We start from the raw sequence: 25178 nt of genomic DNA, 5'->3' as shown, positions 1-25178 counted from the left end.
CTGATGTCATCATGCCTACACTAAGTGGATAAATGATGAGGTTAGAAAACAGGGAATTTTCTCTGTTCTGAGTCGTCCTGGCACACCAGCGATTCATTTTTCCATCCGTTTCAAAAAGTGCTTCATCACGTCTGCGCTGTTTAAACAGCAGGAAGATTAATCTGAAGTGTCTCTGGCATGGGCCTGATATTTCCCATGCATAAAACATGATTTCATTATACATCACTTTCTCTTGACACAATGTTCCTCCTCACAATCTGAACAGGCTGAGAATTGTGTATAACTAACAGAGAGGAAAAAACGATGGACGACACGGCAGCTCCTACCAAGTGAAGCCAAAACATTTGGCGCTTCCTTAAAGCTGCTCTTTGTAGTCACAGAGTAAACATCTGTTCAGAGAGAGGGACTTTGAATGTCAACACTATCCCTCCCAACCAGATTTCCTCTTAGCCCCCCCAACACAAATCGGCGTGTGCAGTTATGACAGTGCCGGACTCATAACCAATCGGAGGACGTAGTAGGGGCCACCCCTTAACCAATTAGAACAGAGGATTGGAGATTAGCTATGATTGGTCCGTCATAACGGGAACGAGGGGAATAATATCATTGCTTGATACAAAGGCATTGGAAAACTCAGAGATTTTGCAATAGCCTCAAATTACTTCACTTACCGATGAGTACCGATGGGTATATGACCTTTTCTCCAAACCCAGCAGAAAAAAAGCAACGTTTTTACACCATTCCTACAAACAGCAGCTTTAAAGACTGGCTGCAATATAGGTCATAAAACCCACCTCCATTTAAAATCAAAATACATGTCAAATAGAATCTCCGAATCATGATTGCTGTCACTATTTTTTACTTTTGTAGTAACAGTGACAGTTTTAATAGATAATAGTTTTGCATGTGGATTTATTTCCAAATAATATTTATTCTGAGTTTATTTTAAGTTAATTTTGTCGATGCTAAAGATGGGATATGACGCCAGGATTGACAACTCCACTGATAAATGTATCCTGCATCTGCATGTGCACCAGGTTAGTAGAATAGATGAGAAACAGTGGGAGAATTTTTTTCATTTTTATTCAACCAAGTTCGTCCCATTGAGATTCAAAATCTTGTTTCCAAGGGAGACTTGGCCAAGACAATCGGCGACAAAACCCCCCCACAAAGTTGCACAAACTCAGGGAACCAAGGTTAAATTCATAACCACAAGAATTTGCAATGAAAGCGAAACCATTGAATGGTCAGTTATCCAGCCTGGTAAGCTAACGGCACTTCTTTTATTTAGGACTTCAAAACATTTAATGACAACAGCTCCATGAGTTTCAAGTCATGCTGCTATGAATTCCAGATGGAGGGCTTTTTTTTTTCCAATTTCTGTTTGCGCTTTTGGGACAGAGAACATAAAGAAGTAGAAAATGTAACAAACACTTAAACAATTGAAAAAGTCGTTGGACTTTCTTCACCTTGGATTGTCCACTTTCGATCGACACATGAAACTGCTCCACTGTGGACCGTCCAGACCAGGGATCAGTTCAATGTTTGTTTTGGTTAGAGGAAAGTGCAGGATGTTGATACTACAGCTCATAGGGTGAATCCCTACTGTGCTGACTTTTGCTTCACATGTGCAAAATCTCAGCCCCCATCACAAGGAATATTTGGGCATCACTTTGTTAAAATAGAGGGGGATGATGCGTCGCCCATCTTTATTGACAGTACATGTTGAGCAGCTCTGATTTTACCTGTGTGATTTGTCATGCCCTAACTTCTCTTCTGTCTGTTTTTTAGATGAGAAAACCACTACACAGTCCTCCAACAGTGTCCTACCTCAGGTGAATAAAACGTTCTTCTCTTCTTCCTCCTCACATGTTTTACATCTCTACCCCAAAGTCAAGCAAAGTTATACTCTTTATAATGCGTGCCAGTTCTCCCGGTCCTTTTGCAAAACCTCTGCAGGAACAAGCTGTACAGAAATTATATATGGGTGGAGTTTTCACAGTCAGAGAGCCTTACTCCTGCTGCAATTTGAATTGCATATCTGGAGCATGACCATATGACTACAGCAGGTTATATAATGAAGATGAAGGGGTCTTGGCAGTCAGAGTTTGAGTCATATGTCAGCACAAGGCACAAGTCATCATAAACTAGCCCTTGCAACTGGGTCTGCATGTAAACCTGCCTGCTTTGTTTATAGCCCCGCCATCATATCTGATTTGATTGCATTTTTTAATTTATCATGCAGTTAGCAGCTTTTATGATCACTACTGCACACCGACAACCCAACCTGCTGCCCACAATATCTGCTCATGTCTTTTATTTTGAGCTTCTATTGGATTAGCTGTTCTCCTCAGCTGCCTAATCATAATAAAAGAGCGGTATAGTGTCCTCTGTCCTGATCTACAACCCTGTTAGCGAAGAAACAGCACGGCTGGTGGAAGCAAACCGGTCACAGCGGAGGCAATCAATCAGAAGACATCTTTGTATCATCCAAAACCAGCTTAAAAATGACTGTTTGTGCCTCTTTGACTTCCACTTCAACGTTATTGTCCTCAAGGGAACATTTGTTTTAAATGCAGGTTTGGTAAAAAAAAGATAAAACAGATAGAAAAGTAATAGATTGGTTTGCTGTAGATGCTAATGTAATCAGCTGTATAAACAGTAAGTGATTGGGAGCTACTCTTTGATTGACAAATGTATTTAAACTCTTATCTTTTCGGCCCCATTTTAGCGTAAACCCACTGCCCCAAATGACCTCAGAGCCCCCAGCAAGACGAAAGACTCCCTGCACCCTCCTGGACGATCGGGCCCACGAGCCTCAGGAGGTGAGTTTTATCACCGTCTTTTAGATTTGAGTAACCTAAGATGGAACAACAACTGCTCTCTGCAATACTGTGAGAGTAAGGAGAGATGCAGCGGACACATTACACTTGAAAAAACAGCAGCCAAGCATGTCAATGAAAGAGGAGCGATGGGTTGGAGTTTGCAGGGAGATATGGGGCAGGCTTGGATTAGCGCTGCCAGGGAATGCATGACTGGCATACTCAGGCAGCAGAGAGGATTTGGCTTGTCGGGAGCAGGCTGATTGACGCTCCCTGGCAAGTGGGCATGACTCATTTCGTTCCCGATACGAAAGAGAATTCTTGATCAGATTGTGACATTCCTATCTTAGATTCATATCCCGCCTAAAGCTGGATTTGCTACGTCATCCAGTCAGGAGCGGAGCGAAGGTAAGGAGCATGGCCTCTGGGATTAGTTTGACACACATACAGATGTCTTCATTGAGTAATAGTTTCTGTGGCATGCTTACATAATGAACTGTACAGGCAGGCGTGACAGGCCAGCTGATTGGATGGTAGTGTTTACAGGAGGAAAAGGCAATTTTGCCTTTGGGTGGCGTGGCTGTTTAATTCCCATTTTAATCATGTTGCAAGAAAGTTGATTTGTTCCAGAGGATTTATAGATGAACCTCAGCAACATCCATGTAATAGATCTTATCCTTTTTTTAATGGATATGTGAACATCTAAGGGAGTTTAAATCATAGTTTTTGTGAATTTCCAACTGGTGTTGATGGAAATGAAGTCATTTGAGGCAACGAGTTCCTCAGTTTGAGCTATTCTGATGGAGAAAGAGAGTTTTCCTGCTTATTGAGCTTGGACAATATGCACTAGAATGTAATGCATGGAATTTATCCTTGCAAGTAGTAGATGTAGTCCCTCTTCCAGTCCACCAAAGACATGAAAGGATGGTGCTACGAAATGGAAGAATGGAAGTTTTAGCCACAGAGGTACATAAAATATCGTTAAAACTGCTAACATTTTAACACTACGTACTTTACTCGTGGTGGCCAACAAGGTCACTTGGTCTGCACCGGCCCAAATGATCCTCATAAGAAGAGACCTGGTGCAAAAACAGAAATGATGCAAATTCAAAAACACATGCAAAAGTGCAAAAGAAACACAACACCTGAAACTGCTGCATTTTAAAAGGAACATGCTGCAAAAAGCTGAAACAACTTCAGGAACAGCTAACCTGCTGCATACACAAACAATGCTAAATATTTGTAAACTGTAAATGCTGCAAATTGACTTTTTTTGCAGTGTGCTGCTGTTGTTGCATTTCTTTTGGACCTTTTGAATGCAGGTTTGAATTTGCATTGATGAAGTTCGCTCATGCTGTTGCAGATCTTCTGTCTTTGTTGCCCCTTCTGTACTAAAAGAGATGAGGCTTATCAAACAGTTCTTTTAATAAAAAAGGCAGAGAAAGTTTGCATTAAGAAAGTTAAGAGGGATCCCTGAGCATGTTATTACTTTATATTATTGCTTCTGGTGATCTGATGATAATTAGAGGAAAAAGACACAACTTTCATCTTATATTCATTTTAAGACAAGTCGTTTTAAAGCCAAGAGTTTAAAGTGAGCTTTTGATGAGAAAACATTTCTTAGCATCATTATAGAACCTAAAGGTTTGTGCAAATCATCCCCATGAGATGAACTCCAGTGATATTAGATTGCATAAATGATGTTCAATGTTCAATGTTCAACACCAGCATTTGTTGAGCATGTTTTGCTACAAGTCTCATGAGTAACTGAGTCAGTAAGACTGTAGTTGATAAAAATCTGGTGTTTCAGTGGATTCAGAGCGTAGAGAGCCTTTTATTTCTGCCTGTTTTCCAACATGCCCTTCCCAGTAACTCTAAAATAATACTCTGTTTTTCCTTTTTTAAAGCCACAGTAACCACAAGTTTGGTTTAAATGTGAAAACCACTTTGAATTTAGTTTTTTTCTGTCTTTATTTGCACATCTGTGAGTTATGGTCCCCACTTTTACTGTTTGACATAAACCCACACAGCTGGCTGAGCTCAAATGTTTCCTTCTGCACATGTGGATAGAAATGATTTTAGTTTTGACTAAAGCAATCTGTGGTAGGATTTCTCCCCTGTGTGTGGACAGCGTGGGACCAGACCTCAGCGCTCTGTGGCAGGTGGGGGTACATGCGAGCACAGTCAGCAATACCGGGGTGTTTATCATCTGTCAAAAACACATTGCTGCTCTCAGCAGGAATATAGTGTTCCCCCCACAGACTTCTACCTCTGTGTCAGGTTTTATAGAGTTTCCAGTGGAGTAGTAACACCCTGTGATTCTCCACAGGCCACAACAAATCACAAGTACACAGTTAAGAACAGCAGTGGTGATGCAAACCATGAGTTTTTACTTGCTGCCTGTTTGAGTCTTTTACTGGGCATTGATGCCAAACAGCTATTGATGGTTAACCCGAGGGATGTTTCAAAGTGCCAACTGTCCCTCATTGTTTAAAAGGGAACTTTAAATTCAGACTAACTGACTGCACTAATAAGAAGACACTCAGAAAACAGTCAGAATTCTGCTTATTTGACTTACAGTATCTCACAAAAGTGAGTACACCCCTCACATTTCTGCACATATTTAATTATATCTTTTCATGGGACAACACTGAAGAAATGACACTTTGACACAATGTAAAGTAGTCAGTGTGCAGCTTGTATAACAGTGTAAATTTACTGTCCCCTCAAAATAACTCAACACACAGCCATTCATGTCTAAACCACTGGCAACAACAGTGAGTACACCCCTAAGTGAAAATGTCCAAATTGGGCCCAAAGTGTCAATATTTTGTGTGGCCACCATTATTTTCCAGCACTACCTTAACTCTCTTGGGCATGGAGTTCACCAGAGCTTCACAGGTTGTTACTGGAATCCTCTTCCGCTCCTCTATGATGACATCACGGAGCTGGTGGATGTTAATGACCTTGCGCTCCTCCACCTTCCGTTTGAGGATGCCCCACAGATGCTCAATAGGGTTTAGGTCTGGAGACATGCTTGGCCACTCCATCTCCTTCACCCTCAGCTTCTTTAGCAAGGCAGTGGCCGTCTTGGAGGTGTGTTTAGGGTCGTTATCATGTTGGATTTACTGCCCTGCGCCCCAGTTTTTGAAGGGAGGGGATCATGCTCTGCTTCAGTATGTCACAGTACATGTTGGCATTCATGGTTCCCTCAATGAACTGTAGCTCCCCAGTGCCGGCAGCACCCATGCAGCCCCAGACCATGATACTACCACCACCATGCTTGACAGTAGGCAAGACACACTTGTCTTTGTACTCCTCATTTGGTTGCCACCACACATGCTTGACACTTTCTGAACCAAATAAGTGTATCTTGGTCTCATCAGACCACAAGACATGGTTCCAGTAATTCATGTCCTTAGTCGCTGTCTTTAGCAAACTGTTTGCAGGCTTTCTTGTGCATCAGCTTTAGAAGAAATGTGAGGGGTGAACTCACTTTTACTGTAGCTAAACACGAAACCACAGAGTCTGCAGGTAAAAATTGTCAACCTGGTTTGCAGAGTGTGGCTACCATTAGTAGAGATAGCACCACCAGGCTTTTGGTGACTCGTAAGTCAGGTGCAGACCAGTTGGGGTGACAATGCATTAATTGACCAAATGCACACATCCGTATTTGACTTATAGTTCTCTGTGTAACTAGAGTTGCAAAAATAATTATTTGATTAAGATAGATTAAAATGGCCAACTATTTTGATCATTTTTTGACATTATGAAGCAAAAATATTGAAAAAATGCTTGTTTTATCTTCTTGATATACAGATCTGCTTCTTTTCTTTGTTGTGTCAGAAATAATATGAGGAGTCTTTGGGTTTTGAAGGCTTGGTTGAACTGTTGTCTATAGGATTCTGAAAACTGTAATGATCCCTTTATGTTATCTTAACAATAGTAATGGCTAAAAGATAGCATGAATTATAAAAATAATCAGTGGATTCATCGATAAGAACAGGACCATACTGTGGTCTTATTGACAGAGCAGCACTGTCTGTCAATAGAGGTATTTGTTTACTAGCTCTACTACAAAATATCAATAACAAGGCCTTGGCTTCCAAATCGATGTTCTGCATTCCTGACCCAGAGTAAAAAAATGTCTTCAAATCTACATCCTCACTAGAGCAGCGTTTCCACAGGCAGAGCACAGATTGACTTTGGGAGCATGTTGGCATTGGAGTGACAGCCAGCACCGGCTGCAAAACAAACATGACATCATTTGTTTGACATGAAGCCGTTGTTGCCAAATGAAATACACATCCCACCTCTGCGGTGACCTCACCCGTCTATAAGAGCTGCAATAACACCAGATTGTGTCTGTACACATTTTTTCCACCGGAGAGTTGTGTGAGTGGGGGATACAGTGGTCTCAGCGAGGGTTAACACCGTGTGAGATTGTTGGAAGCGCACTGATGTTCTCATAGGGCGTTCACACTCCTCAGCTGCCAGGAGAGGGTGGGTGTTTGGCTGTGGTACAGACATATGTGCATAGTACACTCACTCAAACACTTCGAAACATACACGCACACAAACACCCCCACACACACATTTCTTTTCGGATGAACAAGTGTTTAGAAACATGTGTAAAAGGAGTGCAGGGCGTTGTTTGGCACTGCAAATTGCCCCTGAGACGGTTAATGGGGCATTTTGTTGAACTTGCGTGTCAAACTTTAAAGTGGTATGCTCCCCCTCCTCTTCATGTTTTGTAGATCTGACTCCTTCACAGCCTGATTCTTTTGATGTTTCCACTCCTAGAGCAGCACGTTACGAGACAGCAGAGACAGTCTGTCAGCAGGAACTCTCCTGTGAAGGACGAACAAAGTGTTGCAACAGGTCACTTCTTTTCCTGCGGTGTCTCTGCCCCAGATTCCCTGTCACCAAACACCCTGACCCTGTCACCCTGTCAGAGACAGTCCACACACACAGACTTACACACACACACACACACAACCAACCATCCTCTACATACACACTCCTTCACCATGTGTCACAGAGCTAATTATCAGGAGTCTGGCTCACTGGAGGATAGGGTGATTCAAATTTCCATTCCTGAGCCCCCCATTAGGGTCTAGAATTAGAAGGCAGCAAACACACAGAGAGGGCTGCTGGTCACACAACACGCAGTCGACAACACGCTGTAGCACGGTGCAAAAGGAGAGATGCCTTTAGGACCACACAGACGGATGTGAATTTCTGGAGTCTTTGCGTCGGCGCTGACATCCCGCGTCTGATTTGTTTGCAGAAAAGAGGCTTAGGTGGCAGTAATTCCTCGGGGAGAGGGAGGAGGAAAACCTAATTGTTTTTAATTGCTCTCGCCCGCTCGTTCTCATTAAGGAGTTGTTTTTGTTGGAGACGCCAGCTGATGTAAGTTTAGCTCCTCTTAGTTGGATTTTTAAATCATTTTCTGTGAATATTCCAGTGTGTCTGCCGTGTGCTGTAGTACTTACACGTGTGTTTAGTCAGTAGCTTAGGGGGGACTCTTAATGCTGTGTCATTTTGTTAGAAAAGGAAACACAACAGACAAGTGGGCCTTTCATATGAGGCTTTTTCTAGGAGAACCCCTGCTTTAACTAGCTCTATTCTGAAGCTACTCATTTCCCAGTCTTTTAAACAGAAATTAAAATTCTGTTTGTACATAATTTACTCAACATAGCTAAACACAAGCTCACAGAGTTTGCCGGTAAAGATTGTCATATTGTTTTGCCAACTTGAACCAACAAACTAACAGTAGCAGAGCTAGCACCGCCACCTTTCAGTCATCCTTGCAGGTTAACATGCCCACTTGGGGAATGCATTACTCCAGCTGAGTAGTTATATGCAAGTTCAACCATTGATAGTTTTTTTTAACTGACTAGTAATTCTGGTGCTGACAAGCAAGGTTGATGTATTTAACCTGATAATCAGTTTCACTTCATTTAAAGCTCCTGTGAGGTTCTTTCTGTTTTTGTTGTTTCTGGCATCTCCTTATAGAGTGATACCTCTTATTAGAGATAGACTGATATGTTTTTTTCAGGGCCGATACCGATTATTGGTAGTCAAGGAGGCCGATAACTGATATTTGGAGCCGATATTCATTTGCAGTAAAAGGGGAAATATTGGCGTCAAAATTTTGAATAATACAAACTCCAATGCTTAACTTTGTTTAAATGCCTTTAAGCATGTGTTTATTAAACAGCTTTTCAGATGTGCAACATGTTAAAGTTTTTTTTTAACTTAGACATCTTTGTTTTAAAATTCTAACAAAAAGTGCAGGGAGCTCCCAGGCTTAGCAGCATGTCTTATAAAGTTAAATGAAAACGTAAACAAATAAATAGCTCCCTAAAGTTTTCTACAGTAAATAAAGTTTTCCAAAATGTCAATATAACCAAAATGTTAATCTTTCACTTATCTTTGTTTTATGGGGATATTTCAGTGTTTATTAAGTGGGGTTGTATGAGTTTTAAATCACTAGTAATTGTAGGGGCCACAACAGATGCTGCTAAGCTCGTCTCCTGTAATGAGAAACTGCAGGGAGAAATGGAACGCAAGCTAGGCTACGGTTTCTGCAGACGGTGTCATTTCTGCCACGTGATTTACTGAATTTTGAGCCAAAATAACCCAGTTTTAAATTGATCTCTTATCAACGGTCTGATTTTTAAAAAATACAATGCCAATATGCTTTAAAATGCTGAATATCTGCGCTGACAATCGGCCCAGCCCATAATCAGTCTATCTCTACCTCTTCTCTCTTTGCTGATCTTTGCAAGTGCATGTGTAACTTCTGTTTTCTGACAGGCAACAGTTACAGGCATTTGAAATTACAACATATACATTTTCAACCTTTCTACTAATGGTTTGTTTGCGTTTGAAGCTAATAAAGAGGCCTCACCGTTAATTTCAGTCCTGTCCAAAACTCCCTTTTTAAAGGAGCTTTAAAGGAAAACAAACATTTCTGGTTCCACTTTCCTAAACGTAAGCATTTGCTGTGTTTCTTCATCAATTATAACCCTAAAGAAAGAGCCTTGGAGCTTTGGACTGTTAGTTGGACCAAAAAAAGCAATGTGACGACGTGTTCTGAGAGGGTCAGGGACTGTGTTGGGCTTTTTCTCACAAGTTTTTGACATTTTTAGAGACTTAAAGATTTATCATTGTGTTGTTGAAAACAGTCTGCAGATTGATTGATTAAGAGAATAGTTAGACAAAGCTCTGGATGTAAGTTTGTGTTGTGGTTGAATTAATTAAATGCAGGTCTCATCCTGTTTATGTGTACTTGTAGACTATGTAAAAGGTAGCGTGATAAAGAGGTATTTGCTTCCTGTATTTACTGTAAATGTCAGAGTGCCATTAATCTTTAGCTCTACATCAAAAACAGAGCATTAAAAACATCAAACACTGTGGTTGGCCGAAGTTAATATGTGAGTGTTAGTCAGTAGCTTAAGGCAAACTCTAATGCTGCGTCATTTTAGTAAGAAGGGACCTGAAAGAGAAGTGGGCCCGTAAGATGAGGCTTGTTCCAAAGATGACTAGCTCTAACACCCTGTTATGAAACACAGGCAGTGAGGCACCAGCAGAGAGTCGTCAGTCGGCTGCAAGCTGGGTTTGGAATTCTGTTATTTCTCCAGCCAACATACGCCTTCTCCTCGCTCCTTCTCTCGCTCTTTTTCTCTCCGTCACTCCTGGTAGGAAACAATTACAGATGTGTTTCTAGGCTTGTGTGGGCGGTTTCTTATTAGCCCTGCTCTGAGAATCTGCCCCTCAGTCAGAGGTCCACTTTCAAACTGTCTCAAGCTTCTCTTTTTCCTCACAAACTTCCCTCTGGTTTTCTCTTTCTGTAGATAACTCCCAGCTCAGCCAGGATCAGGGAGCAGGTGTCCCGGAGCAGTTCACCGGCCTCCTGCACGGATCCTCTCCCGTCTTTGACTGCGGCGAGGAGCCCTTCAGACTTCCAGGTGCCCAACCGGAATCAAAAAAGCCTGCCAAAGTAAAAGGGGAAGTAGCGAAAGCAGCGAAAACAGGAGTAGTGAAAGCAGGAGCAGAAAAAGCAGGAGCAGCTGCACCGCCTCCCAGCCGTCCCAGCATGGCCGCCATCCTGACAGACTGTGATCCAAAAGCAATTTATGCCACTGTGAACAAGGAGCCCAGGGACTCAGGGGCCGGGATTGCTGGTAGGATGCGTCCTCCTGGAGATCTAAAGCTGGCACGCAGCCTCTCCAAGTCTGACTCGGACCTGCTGGTGTCGCCTCCTAGTGAGGAGGACGGAGGGTTGGGGAACAGGAGCGAGTCTGTTTCTAACTGTAGCACTGGGAAGAAGAGGCTGGAGAAGTCTCCCTCTTTCACGTCAGAATGGGACGAGGTAAGTGTTGAAGTTTGGATTGTTGGTGTGTAACTTTGGATGCTTTAGCCTTTCCCAACACTGAAGAATACAGGCCCATACTGATGAAAGTGAAACATTTTTAAAGGTGTTTGATATCTCTAAGTAGAACTCTTTCGTCAGGTATGTCTTTAAAAGTTGTTCCATCAGAGTAAAGAAAGAAAAAACACTTTGTCGCAACCTGGACTTGAGGTACAATTACAGAAATTGCTAAGAAATGCAATAAAATCTAACTGAAGTGATAAATAATGTTCATAAAAAACGTTTCATGAAAAGCTTAAGGAAGGTTACATTATTAAGTTTGTGTTCTTTTGAGCGATGCTGCAATATTTGTTGTAACACACTTGAAATCTGTCTTTTTTCAACAGCAGATTTAGAGCATGACTAAAATGTATGCAACATTTATGTGAACATTGTCTAAAAATCCTCTTATGCCCTCTTGTTGAGCCCAAGTTAGCTTGTACTCGTGCTGAAACAACACAACATTTACCAGAAACAGCGCACAGTGGATGAAAACCTCAGTATTTACTGTAAACAGCTCTGCTGACTGAAGTGACGTTGGATCCTGAGGGGGGGGATTTGCTCCAATTTGAAGTCAACCTTGTCCCCACAGCAAGCACAGGCTGTGATGTAAAATGTGTGGAAGAATTTAGATTAGTTTTTATGTCATCAAATGCTTAATGCTTTATTCCAATGAGGGAATTTACCCTCTGATTTCACCCTGTCCTCAATAGTCGTGTTTTTGTTTCACCACCACGTCTTCTATTTGTCACCATCGTGGATATTTATAGCTTTATATACCCCTCAGTTCGGTTCACTTTAATGCTTTGTCTGGGATATAGATAAAGAGCTGAGTCGAGCCGGTGAGAGAGGAGATTAGACGGGACAAGAGGATGGGGATAAAACAGTTGAGAAGCTGAGAGTTAAGACAAGATTTGGAAATTGAGATTCAGAGGGAACGTAAGAGCTGCGGATCTGTTTCTGTCTCTTGTGAAGGCTCCAGAAACCAACCTGGAGAAAATCACTCTTACAAACACATCAACACACAGCGTTGAATAAACACTAGAATAATCCAGGAGAAAGGATGTCTTAAAAATGTCCTCTCTTTATGATTTTGTTGGATGATGCTGCATGAGGAAGATAAAAAAACATGGCACAGTGAGGTCAGCACATTTTCAACACTGTCTTAATTTAATGTACCATGAGATTTGAGTCCATATAACAATGAATGAGCAGAGGTATACAGAGTTGTGTGACTCTTTTACCATCATCCCATAACAATCCTCTTATGGTGAGTAGGATTAACGATATCCTCCAAGCTTCTCAATTAGTATCTCAGTAATTTGTCCTCGCATTTTTGGTATCCTGCTCTGTTTCTGCTGTCGTGAACACGCATCTTTTAAAGCTCCCCTGCTCTGCAGTGCATCCAAGCTGTCCATGGGAGATGACTTACATTAATGATGCCAGATGGAGAAAATCATGGGCTCAGATAGCCCTCTTAATGCTCTCCCTCCACGGCCAGAGGGGGATCGCATTGCTGCCCAGTGTCCCTTTACACGAGGCTATCACAACATCTACAGAGAGCTGAGATAACTTTGGCTTTGAGGTCGATACCTCGGTCGCTCTGTGCCAGTAGTTTGTACACGGATGGTTAGGGTTGTGCACGTCTACTATCTCTTCAATAACCTCTCCGGTATGATTTGTGGATGTTGTGATTCTGCGCAAGGGATATTGACTGAAATTCATTTTATCTCTACAGAACTTTGATAGGTTGTTTTATGAGGTTCACTGATACTTATATGGGGTGAGCTGAGATTCTCCAGCTCTCAGGGCCCTGAGCTGTCGTTGGCACCACCATCCACAAGATTATTCTGAATAATGTATAGTTTCAGCATTTTTTATTGCCCCATAATTTATTACGACATCCTCATTTTGCATTGTTGTGAGATATTTGCCTTAATAAACCCATTCACTGGAGTCTCAGCTTGAATGGTGTGGGATTTCTGTTTGAGAGCAACAATAAAATCATTCAAGACATTATAATAAGCCAGTAAATGACAGGGAAGGTGATACAGTAGATTTTTGAGCTGGAATGAAAAAACAAATAACTTCATCTGTGAATCAAATTTCATCAAGCTGCTGTTGGTAAGAATGGTGTTAAAAACTGTACATTTTTCTGCTGGGTTCGGAGAAAAGGTGATACCAATCAGAACTCATCTGTTAGTGAAGTAATTTGAGATTATGGTGAATCCTCTGCTTGATACAAAGGCATTGGAAAATGCAATGTTATTATTCCCCTTGTTCCCGTTATCACGGACCAATCAGAGCTACTTCCAAACCCTCTGTCCTGATTGGTTGAGTGGCGGCCCCACTATGTCGCCCTGATTGTCTGGAAAGCCACTACTTCCTAATAGAACGAGCACAACAATCTTTTGTGGACCAGGTTACTGTTGGTGAGAGGAAATCTGGTGGGGAGGGGTAGTGTTGACATTCGAAATCTCTCTCCGAACTGATGTTTATATCACGACTAACAACAGCTTTAACTAATCACTTATAAGGGGTATTAGCTTGGACCTCACAATACGACATATCATGATTCAATACTTTGCAATAATCTACATTATTTACTTACAATGTAAAAGTGGAGCTGAGACTACAGCTTTCTGAGTATTTGAGTTAAAACAATTGGAATAAACGTTGCTGCTGAATTTATAGGAACATAGGGTTGTCACGATACCATAACTTTAAACTTCAATATAATAATAATAATAATAATAATAATACATTTTATTTATAAAGCGCTTTTCTAAAAACTCAAAGACGCTGCACAAAGGATAAAAACATCATATAAAACAACAGAATAATAAAAACATGAATAAAATACATTTAAAAGCAATCATACGTTAAAAGCAGTTCTAAACAGGTGGGTTTTGGTGAGTGATTTGAAGGTGGACAGGTTGGGGCAGTTTCGAATGTTAAGTGGTAAGGCGTTCCAGAGGGTGGGGGCGGTGACAGAGAAAGCTCTGCCCCCCAAGGTTCGGTGCTTGGTGTCAGGTGGTAGGGAGAGGAGGTGGGCGTTGGAGGATCGGAGGTTACGGGAGGGGGTGTGGTGATGGAGCAGGTCGGTGAGGTAAGAGGGGGCCTGGTTATGGAGGGCTTTGTGGGTGAGAAGGAGGATTTTGAAATGTATGCGCTGTTTGACAGGGAGCCAGTGGAGGTTTTGGAGGACAGGGGTGATATGGTCACGGGAGCGGGTGTGGGTGAGCAGGCGGGCGGCAGAGTTCTGGATCTATTGTAGTTTGTTGAGTTGTTTTGAAGGAAGGCCATAGAAGCTGCTGTTACAATAGTCGAGTCTGGAAGTGATAAAGGCGTGGATCAGGGTTTCAGCAGTGGAAAAGGAGAGAGATGGACGGAGAGAGATATATTAGCAGGAACTATAATAATAATAATTTTATTTGTAGAGCACTTTTCAAAAACCAAATTACAAAGTGCCTTACATGGCAGCAGTTCATATAAATTACAGGAATCAAGATATCTCAATAAAACGTATTATTCCCTTAAAATAATTCTAAAGGAATACAATTTAAAAAATATATATTTATTAAAAATGGTTAAAATAAAATAAAATACAGATAAAATAAAAATCAGTAGCTCTTTCATGCACGTTTGTGTAAAGCTGTGCGTGTTTTTACTTGCTCTTTAGAGAAAGGGTCGACTGATCATCAGGGGCCGATATTCAGCATTTAGCCAATTATCTACTACAGTATATCAGTATTTAATTTTCCAAACAACAATAAGATGCATTGGAAAGTGTACAAGATTGGCTCTGATGTAGTTATGACTTTCCCCCAGTGTGTTTACCACCCTATTCCACTTAATGTCCTGCCAACATTTTCTTCTTCTGTTACTTAAGGGAAAAATATGAGCAGCTTGGTATCAACCCTGAAAAAACAACATTGGCCAACCCCTACTGAAGAGTGTAACCGCTCAGTGAAAGTCCGAAAACATTTCTCTAAACTTCCCCTCTATGACACTTGTTCACAGCTACCTCTTCAGACTATGGGCTGAACAGTGACATTTAGAGGCACAGAGGTAGTTGTGATTACATGAATTTAGAGGAAAGAAATTGACATTTTAAATCCATTTCGTGTGTCAGTGTGAGGGCGAGGAAATAAGTGGTCTATTGGGGAAAAAAAAGTTCTGTACTTTGCTGTATTGATACTTTGTTCAGCCCTACTTCTTGCAGTATGAACCCTTTTTTATTCTCTGCAGATTATTATCAACTATGTGTTCTGAGCACACTCTGTTAGACAAATATAAGATGCCACTATTTTAAAACCACTATATATATTGCTGCAGGGGGTTGCTGTATTACAAGTTATGTAAAAAAAAACAAAACAGTTTTATATTGGTGTCAGGAAAACCTTTGTACCCATACCTCTGACAGGTCAACATCGGCCCGATGATATCAGTCTTGCTCTAGCCTTTATGTGAATGTGGTGCAGACATAAAACTGTGCCAGCTGTCTCCCTGATGTCGCTGCTGTTCAGTGCTCACTGATAACAGTCATACCAGCCAACAACAAGCAGGCTGTAGTTTAAGAGAGGTCTATTTCATGGGGCCATTATTCATGACAGTGAATTGACCTGCTGTTTGTTCTGTCTGGAAATACTCCAGTCATCAACCAGATAGAGGTGGTGCCAGTACACTACACCATTTGCAGCAGCTCGTCAAAGTTCAAAACATTTCTCCTGCCTGAAGGCAAAGCACAGCACAACACCTCAGCAGAGTGACTCACTCTCTCCTGTGTACCGCCGGTGTAACCTTGTTTTGGGGAGTTTATAGCTGTGAGCATCACAAGTACATGGAGGGTTTTTGCCTTGATCTCATTCAGCACGGTCAAACATTAGCACGTATTAACTACATAACTTTGGTTTATTGTTTGTTTGAAGCCTGCCAAGAAGACACTCACTGGAAATTGAAGGGAGAATTTGACAAACGTGATAAACCAGAAGTGACCTTGAGTACTTCTCTGTATGCAGTCACTGATGTGCGTTTTAATACAGTGTGTAAAAAACAGTGTTACAATGTAATACCACAGTTTGACTGGCTCTGAGGTGTGGGATTTTCTTTGATACTGTAGTTATAAGAACCAAGTCCACAAATCAGCCAATGACTCATAATGACGTCTAGTTGCAGATGTACTTTGCACACAATGTGTTTGTTAGCCAACAGAAGACAGAAAGCATATGTTGTGTTGAAAACTGTTACTAATAAATAGTTCATCCACCAGAGAGCAGAGACAAGTTTATACTATAAAAAAAAATATTATTCAGGAGTACTTTTGAACTAAATGATGATGCAAACCATAAAAACAAACGGTAATAGCATGAGAGATAAAAACAGAGTTTTATGGCAGACTGATAAAACATTTACAACAATACCAGCAAAGTTTAAACAAGGTTAGAGCTAAATTGAAAAAAAGCAAGTCTTGAATGTCCTTTGAATAAATCCAAATGAGGTTGATTTTTCATCGTCACCAGTGGGAGGGTGTTCCACAGTTTAATGCCGTACAAACAGAGAAGTCGTCCCACCAAATGACTTGTGGGAGAGAGGATGTCTGAGAGAAAGGAAGTGAAAGATCTGAGGGAGTTCTTGTTGGGACATCAAATGAGAAGCCGTCAGAGTTAGATGAAGGTGCTGGTGTGGATTATAGAAAGATTTACAGATGATTAGAGAGTATTTAAAGGTGATGGATACAACTAGAGCTGAGAAGGGAACATGTCTTTTAAGCACCAGGACAAAGGAAGGTGCAGATTTTACAAGAAGGGCTTGATTATGTGAAAATAAATCATAAAATCATGAAGACAATGCAAAACTTAATGCAAAGCAAGTCAAAATCATATACATTATTTTAATTATTATGCATCTTTAACTCTTTAATTTTGTCACAGATTACTTGGTCAACAGATCCCAATGCAGTATCTGTGAGGCCGAGGGTACTGGTATTTAAAAAATCTGATAACTTCTTTTTTTTAAATAGTTACTGTTTTTTATTCATATTTACACCAGAAGTAAACATTTTTATACACATCTTTAAGATTTTACCTTGAAAAATATTCATCATAGATACAATATGTACCAAACCAGATTATTTTACAATTCAAATTCCAAATCAAATTGTTAGTGCTCCCTAGTGGACAAACAACAGAATGATGAAAATCCAAACTAGGGTTGCAAACAATGAGTATCTTTGAAAATGTTTAAAATCAATTATATGCAATTAAAAATGCATATAACAGAGAGTATTGCCTAGTTACAGAACATAACTTGTTTAACATGCTGAAAATCAACATGCAGAGCAGCCTCATGAAAGTAACCTCAGCAGACATTCAGCCATAGAGAGCGAGGCTCAAACTGCTATATGTGGTTTTGCTGCAACAAGAGAACTGAACTAAGAAATATGTCAGACACACAGTGTCCAGTTTTCTACTTACCTGTTCTTATTGAGTAAAATAAGCATGTCTGCATGGTGGGGTGTCAAGAGGGAGTGCAACCATGTAACAATCAGCATGGTAAAGCTGGGATCTCTGCTAAGTAGGAAGTTCTCACCCTCTGTGTCTACGCCATTAGTGGCTGGAGCTGTTGTTACCTGAAGTGAAGTAATAAGAGCCTTCTTTACCTCACATTTAAAGGCCAAAAAACATTCAAAATGTAATGAAACAGCTACAATTTACCAAAGAATGTGACTAATACAGTCTCACTTTGATACAGTCCATCACTTATTGCCTTTTTTAAAAGTCAGAAATACATAAAAGATCCACTTTTAATGGTGGAGGCGTAGAGGATAGTTCTGACACTCCCCTTGAGACACTGTTGCCCCTCTGCTGCAGAACACGTTGCTAGAGCTGGGTTATAAACGAGAACATTTTGACTTCTTAAATCTTTAAACTCTCCTGTCAGACTTTGTGGTCACAGGCCGGGCACTGTGCAGTCTCATTATCCTGTGTAAAGAACAGCCCTCACCTCCTCTGACTGCAGCTGGGGAGGATGTAGTCTTTGAGAGTGTGACAGGACTAACTCGCAGCAGGATGACTTTACTTGGTTATTGGAAGATCGCTGCTCTTCCCCTGGTGCCCTCAGCTGCCTGTTACAACTTCTGTGACTCCTTTGTTGGCCTTCCCCGTGGTGTTTCTGCACAACTGATTGGGTTGAGAATTGATACGGTCGTGAAAGAAAAAAGGGAAAACAGAAGGTATGGCTGTCCTCTTGTGCACACACAGCCTCCCATGTGGCAGGAGAACAGGTTGTATTCTTGAATCTTATCGGTCCGAAAAAGAGATACACTTCAGGCAGTGGCCTCATTTACGGTATCTGTAGTACTTGTGTGTGTGCCACAGGGTGAAATGACCAGCTTTAAGTTCATCTCAGTGCCTGAAAGCTTCTCTGAAATCTTTAAGTAGGCTGCTGGCAAAGAGCATCACAATTCATCCTTAATTATTCATTCATCCCATGGGAGTTGATTTTATTTACTCTCCACTCTGCTGGCCTCAGAGTGAATGTGTTTTGAGATAATATTAGCATGCATTTGACCATGAAAATATTTCATTCTTTGCTCTGGATGTCCATGAGGAATAAATACTCCCCCCCCCCATCCCTCTCATGGATCTGCTGTATGTGCAGATTTCTTGTCATGCTCACTGTCAGACTGTGTGTGGACTATATTTCTGTGTTTAGCAGCCTGACACAAACACATCATACATTCATACAGGGCATCTGCAATGAATCCATAATTTATAAGCTGCAACATATAAAATGTAAGCACCACTGTGGGTTGTAGTCAGAACTTTATACCTTTTAAACACAGAGATTGCAGGATGTAGAATGATCATCTGATGTGTTCAGTTAATGCTTTTTAACAACAGCCTGACAGGCATCTTTGAAGCACATATTACTATTGAAAAGCAATTTCTTTTGTCCAATTTGGCAGCCTGAGTTGATGTTAATGAAGTTGCAGTCTTGTTTCTTCTCACTTGAATAGGGATTCAGATGTCGGGGAGATCTGTGCTCAAAGCGAAAGAAGGAAAAAGGAGCCCTGAATCTTTCTTCGCCCCTCTTCCTTTCAGGGAATAAGCCTGCACTTGCTTGAAATGGAAATATTCACACTGTCGATGTAAAGTGCATAGCAAATGAGCAGAGTGTGTGGGCAAAGTGGTTAAAGTTTGATTGGGCGTAACCCAGCCTGCACTCTCTTTAATAATGCCGGGAGTGTCCGCTGGAAACTGAAAACTCAAGTCTGTTTTCACTCCCTGCTTTTTCCATCTACACTGTTTTTCTGTTTCGCTGCTACTCTCTCTGAGATGCTGCGGCGGCCATTTTTGCCGGTCACGTCTTGATGCCCTGAAATACTCTACTGAGCTGAGTGACAGCACTCTGGCAAAAAGGTCCCAGGATGTAACTAAAACCACCCACTTGCACACACGCACACACCCCTTTGAGAAACATCTTTCTCTTCTTTGAAAATGGTTTGCTAAATATTCCCACACACCCTCGTCCCTGTCTCCCTCCTTCAACCCCCCCAACCTCTCTCCTTTATTCACACACACCCTGGATACTCTGCCTCTCATTTCAAGACAAGGAGATTTGACTTGCATGAGGTCTTGGCCTATGCATCTCTCCATTTAAGGAGCTTCAGCTGAGTGTGTGTGCGTGCGTGTGTTTTGTGCTCTACAAGCCGTGCTGGGGTGTGTGCTTGTGTGTAAAGCGCATGCTAATGCAAGCTTGGTCGTGGTCCTTGGGATCAGACTGAAGATGACAATCCAGGGGGGCACATTGTGTGGGCCAGCAGCACACTGAGCTCCACAGATGGGAGGAGGAGTAGGAAGAGGAGGAGGAGGAGGAGAGAGCTGTAGACACAGACAGAAGGAGAGAGGGCCGCCATCCTCAGCCTCATTTCACTTTTAACTTCGTTTTTGATTCGCACTCTGCAGATCCAGTAGCCACTATGAAACCAGCTTTTGTGAGTATTGATTCCCTTCCAGGCAGCAGCTCCACTGGAGGCTCATTAATCTTTTCTACCTGCCTTGAGTGGATTGAATGAGAAAATAATTGATGCTTTCTAGAATTTCTTTGGGTATTATATTTCATGTAAAGCCAGTTTGATGATTGAAGTTTGTTGCTTTATTTGCTAAATGCAGCACAATAGACTGAGAAACCGCTCAAGCCTCTTTCTCTCTTTCCCCTTCTGCTCTTCAGTATTTTCTCTAAAAACTAATCCTCTGTGGCATTTAAAACTCTGCGGGCAATTCATGCCGCATGTCGTTTTGGCCGTTTTGTATTTGCAACATTTGTGAGCCCCTCATGGATTTGGAGGCGCATTTATTTTCTATAAGTAGGAAAGTGGCCTTGCAGTGTTGTTATGGAGAAGTCTCATGTTTTTGACCTGCTGAGATCAAACCAAACTTGTGGGTGTGTGTGTCACGGCCTGGTGCGAGCAGCAGGGGAATCTATTCTCTAATCTAAACTAGGAAGAAACACAGGAGAGCCACAGGGGGCTGAAACATGCAGCCACTTCTTAATGCTCCTCTGGGTCTAGACGCTGGAGGTAAAGGTTGTTCTTTCTGTTTTGACTTCTACAAAAGATTTCAACTTACTGGAAGAAAATGGGTTGTTTTTGTTATACTTATTTGTGATATGAAATATAAGGCATAATCCCAGATAAACACATTGTTTTAATATAAATCAACAATAATCCTTTTTATCATGCAGAACTTGCTGTTTTTTCTGATAACAAAACATCCCCCCTCCTTCTTTTCCCCCATTTAGTTCAGTCCACTACCAGCAAGTTTGACAACTGTATGAAAATGTAGTCGGACAACAAGTGGAGAGTACTTTTTCCAAATACTTTTTCCTGTCTATACAGTAAAATACTGTGTGCTAGGGCTGCAGGATATAAAAAAATATGCAATACTGGATTAAATTGCTTGATAATGATATGAAATGTGATAAGTTAACAAATATTTAAGAGCGTTTGTGAGCTATGACCCATTTAATATCTAAGATATGTACATAAAGTCAATTAAACGATCAACAATGTTGTGTCCAAGCTGCAGTGCATGGTCACTGCTAAAATGCACTGATGCTCTACTATCTGGATGTAAACAAGCACAGATGACAGATGGCATCTCGCAGTGCAGTGATGCATCCCTCAATTGTTTCATTGTTGCATTTTAATCTAAAAAATGGAGATGCAGTTGCATATAGGCTGTCTGCTTAAACTTGCATATCACCACTCAGACACTTGCCTGGTGGTGCTAGCTCTGCTAACTTTGACAAAGTTGACTCTAAGATTCTATGGTTTAGACTTGTCAATAAAAAATATATCATGCTCAATTTTGAATGTTCTCTAACTTTTAGCAGATGGCTGGTTTGAGCTTCGTCTTTCTGCATCAAAATTATGTGAAAGCATAGCCATCATGCCAAGGACTTCATTAAATGGTTAATTTTAAAATGTATACAAGCAAAATGAGACGGTTTAAAAATAAGCATGTCAGTTTACATAAAATAATTTTCCCTCTTTATTGTTACAACATAAGCATTAACAATAAACACATTTTGAAAAAGTCTGAATTTGTAACACCAATGTAATGGATTTATCATGCAACCCTTAAGAAAACATAGATTGAATGTCTTTTGGGAATGACTTTGCTAAGTTTTCAAGTTGCATTTAAGGGACACTGTTGCTAGCTTAACATTAAGCTATTTCAGAAGGATGTTGATGGAGCTGCTGACAGTGCTTTGTCCCGCTTTACCATTGAGGTGTTGGCACCTGCTTCAGCCGATGGTGTGCTTGTTTTCCCCTTGATGCCATTCACTTGTCCATAGATTTCATCACAGCCTTGTTCCGGTGCCAGCTTACCCATTTGAGGCCGGCGGTCTGGGCACGCTCTCTCTGCAGGAACCTTTTGTTTCACTCTGGACAAGCTTGGCCAGGCGTCCTGCAGCTCTCCCACAAACATCCTCTCTGAGTTTTTTTTACATTATTGTTTGAGATTCTCAAGGCTGACAATCAATGAACACTTTCTCTTTCCAAAGTAGCGGTTGAGTTATTCAGCAGGATCTGGCATCCTGCTGTGAGTGGCATGATAAATGGGCTTATGTGTCTTTAATCTCACCCTGACCATCTCTCGTCGCGGCTAGCTCTTCAGCTGTTGACCTCCACCTTCACCGCTGACTTCTGACCCCCCCCCTCATTGTGGCTCCTCTCTCATTGCCAGTTCCCCTCACAATGGACGCCTCTCCATTTCAGGTCTCTGTATTGATTTCATCCTGCAGCACAAAAACACATTCCTCTCCCTCTGTCTCCGATTAATTCTCATGTCACCAAGCTTCTTAGTCCTCAACCATGAAATTCAGAGACTCTCTCTTGTTGTGGATGTGTTTTACTTTGAGGAAATCACTGGGCCCTGTCTCCTGATAAGGATGCATTTACTCAGCTCCAACACTATATCACACCTGCGTTTCACGGTAGCTGCTTCAAATTCAAATTGGAGCGGCTAGTACTCCCTTTTTCATTATGCTGGACAAGTGAAGCTGATACAAAATGATTGAATGCAGCTGTGTGTATTGTTGCTCTGGTATCCTCAGGCATACTTGCATTGTGTTTTCGTTTAAACCAGCACACCTTCGCATTGTGTGTGTTTCAAATGGCTTTATCCTCCTCATACACTGCAGCTCAAAGCTTTTGGAAAGGTTTCCAAAGGTTGTTGCAGATGCCACAATCGGGGAACAGAATATCAGCATCTCTGCTTTAATGGTTAAAAGAACACAGGCATGTCTCGTCTCTCGAGAGCTAAAGAAATAACTTGGCAGCTAAATTACACGTCAGATGGAGATCGTTGCTCCTTATTGTTCCCTTTCTGGACTATAATCCTCCCTTCAGCATCGACCTCTGCCTCTTTATGAGATGATAACACTGCCCTGTCCTCATTATCACAGAGCTACAGCAGGTCTGTGTGTATTGAATTTTACATATTGTGCCCTTGATTAATACTGATAGTCACCTGGAGCTCTCTAATTGGCTCTATCCTGCTAAGGCCTAATAATTTAGGTCATTATGAGACACATTTAATGTCAACATGTTGAGATTTTGTAATAAATTCAAAGCACAGATAAGAGATGCCTAACATAACACACTAACAGTACCCTTAGATCCTTTTATCTTTCACATCTGCTGCAACAATTTAAGAGAGACTATATTACTTAAGCTTGACCGTTTGTTTGTTCTTTTTTTAATTGAAAACATAACTTAATGACATGGTAATAATATCATCAAATGATCTTTGAAGATAATGTAACAGAGGTGGCTTATAGTGACCAGCCTGTGCAGAATTATCATTTGAATCTGCAGCTTCCCCCTGGCTTTTGCCCCAAAGCAAGTTTCAACTCATTGTGTAGCTGTCTGGTCCAATTTTTAAAGTTTTGGTTCATTCTCCCCCTCTCGTGGGGCTCCTTTTGGGTAAAGTGTGAAAATATTTTAACGGAGAAAGACGTGAAAACTGATGGTTCACTGTCTGCCCAGCACCAAACAGCAGAAAGACACAGTTAATAACTAGCAATTTAAGTTTTGGTTGATTTCACTGTTCTCACTGTGTCCCTTCTGGCTAAAGTAGGACTGTTTTTATAGGAAAATGCTCAAAAGGAGTATATAGGCTGTGTCTGCTTAAACTTGCATATTACCACTCAGACACTTGCATGGTGGTGCTAGCTCCGCTAACTTTACCCACACTAGAAATACTGATTTGACATAGTTGACTCTAAGATTCTATGGTTTAGACTTGTAAATAAAAAATATGTTGTGCTCAATTTTGACTGTTTTCTAACTTTTAGATAAGTCACTAATCAATATCTTGTTTCCATTTAAGCAACTAGGAAATGAGTCGCTTAAGAACATCCCAAAAAATCCCCCATAAATGTTGTTCTATTAGACTCGTACCAAATAATCTGACTGTAGCAGATGGCTGGTTTGAGCTTCGTCTTTCTGTATCAAAATTATCTGAAAGCATGGCCATCATGCCAAGGACTTCATTAAATATTAAATATATTTATAGAAAAATTCTCAAAAGGAAAGGAAAGACTTGATTAGCAACTAGCTAGCAAAGCTTTGAACAGATATTTCCCTGTAGAGTTGGTAGAAAACAAGGAAGGTCCTATTGCACTTACACAAATAATGTAGCTAAAAACACGACTCCCAATGAATAAGTCATGCTTTGTAGCTGCTCAATGTAGAGATGAGCTAACCGTTAGCTAACAACTTTGCTAACTATGTCACTTTTGCTTTCAAAACTTGTTTCTGTGCTGTATTACTAGCTGTATCACTCTAATGTCGGTAAAATACCTATGCTAGCCCCCCCCCCCCCCCCCCCCCCCGCCGCCATATTTTCAAGTTTTCTGTGTAGGATAACTGGTAGCTTCATACTTACTGTATTGACCAGAGTCAAGACCACCAAAAGGTTTATGACCAAAACTGTAGAACAGTTTCTTAAATAAAGTGGAAAGGGCAACACGGAACAAGAGCTAGGACATCACCCACTCGGTGTCATCAAGCTGTTTATCCGACAGTAGACTAACAAGTCTCACAATGTGAGGGAATAACTTTTGTTCTCATCGGAAGTACAAGTACAAGCATGTACTTCAATTACATATCAGTAGTATATATTGTTGATATACTCCCTCAAAAGTATGTCCTGTGTGTTTTGTGTTTGTATAAATCCAGTTTTTCCATCCTCAAGTGTACTTGGAGTACTGACACAGGCAAAGACACTCCAATACAAATACCTTTTTTTTTTTTGCTGACTCGGTTTTTGCTCAGGTAGCAAAAAAGCTGCCAATTCACCATCAACTTTCCTGTTTAATGGCTGATAGAGAGAACATGTGGTGTCAGTAGACAGTGGTTATTC

At 41.1% G+C, this 25178-nt stretch overlaps 1 protein-coding gene across 8 annotated transcripts in view; it reads left to right on the top strand.

Annotated features, from left to right (window-relative positions):
• LOC117821602 (ankyrin repeat and SAM domain-containing protein 1A) overlaps positions 1-25178 on the top strand; it is a 95630-nt gene that overhangs the window by 39286 nt on the left and 31166 nt on the right. For all 8 annotated transcript variants that reach the window (XM_034696003.1, XM_034696008.1, XM_034696006.1 and 5 more), the window contains 3 exons: positions 1792-1835; positions 2732-2825; positions 10685-11202. In XM_034696003.1, the coding sequence (XP_034551894.1) occupies positions 1792-1835; positions 2732-2825; positions 10685-11202 (656 nt within the window). The remainder of the gene's footprint in view (positions 1-1791; positions 1836-2731; positions 2826-10684; positions 11203-25178) is intronic.

This window comes from Notolabrus celidotus, chromosome 11, assembly GCF_009762535.1.
Source record: "Notolabrus celidotus isolate fNotCel1 chromosome 11, fNotCel1.pri, whole genome shotgun sequence".
In the NCBI taxonomy this organism is placed as follows: domain Eukaryota; kingdom Metazoa; phylum Chordata; class Actinopteri; order Labriformes; family Labridae; genus Notolabrus; species Notolabrus celidotus.
The sequence above is the reverse complement of the archived record's forward strand: the minus strand, read 5'-3'. Positions and strand labels throughout refer to the sequence as shown.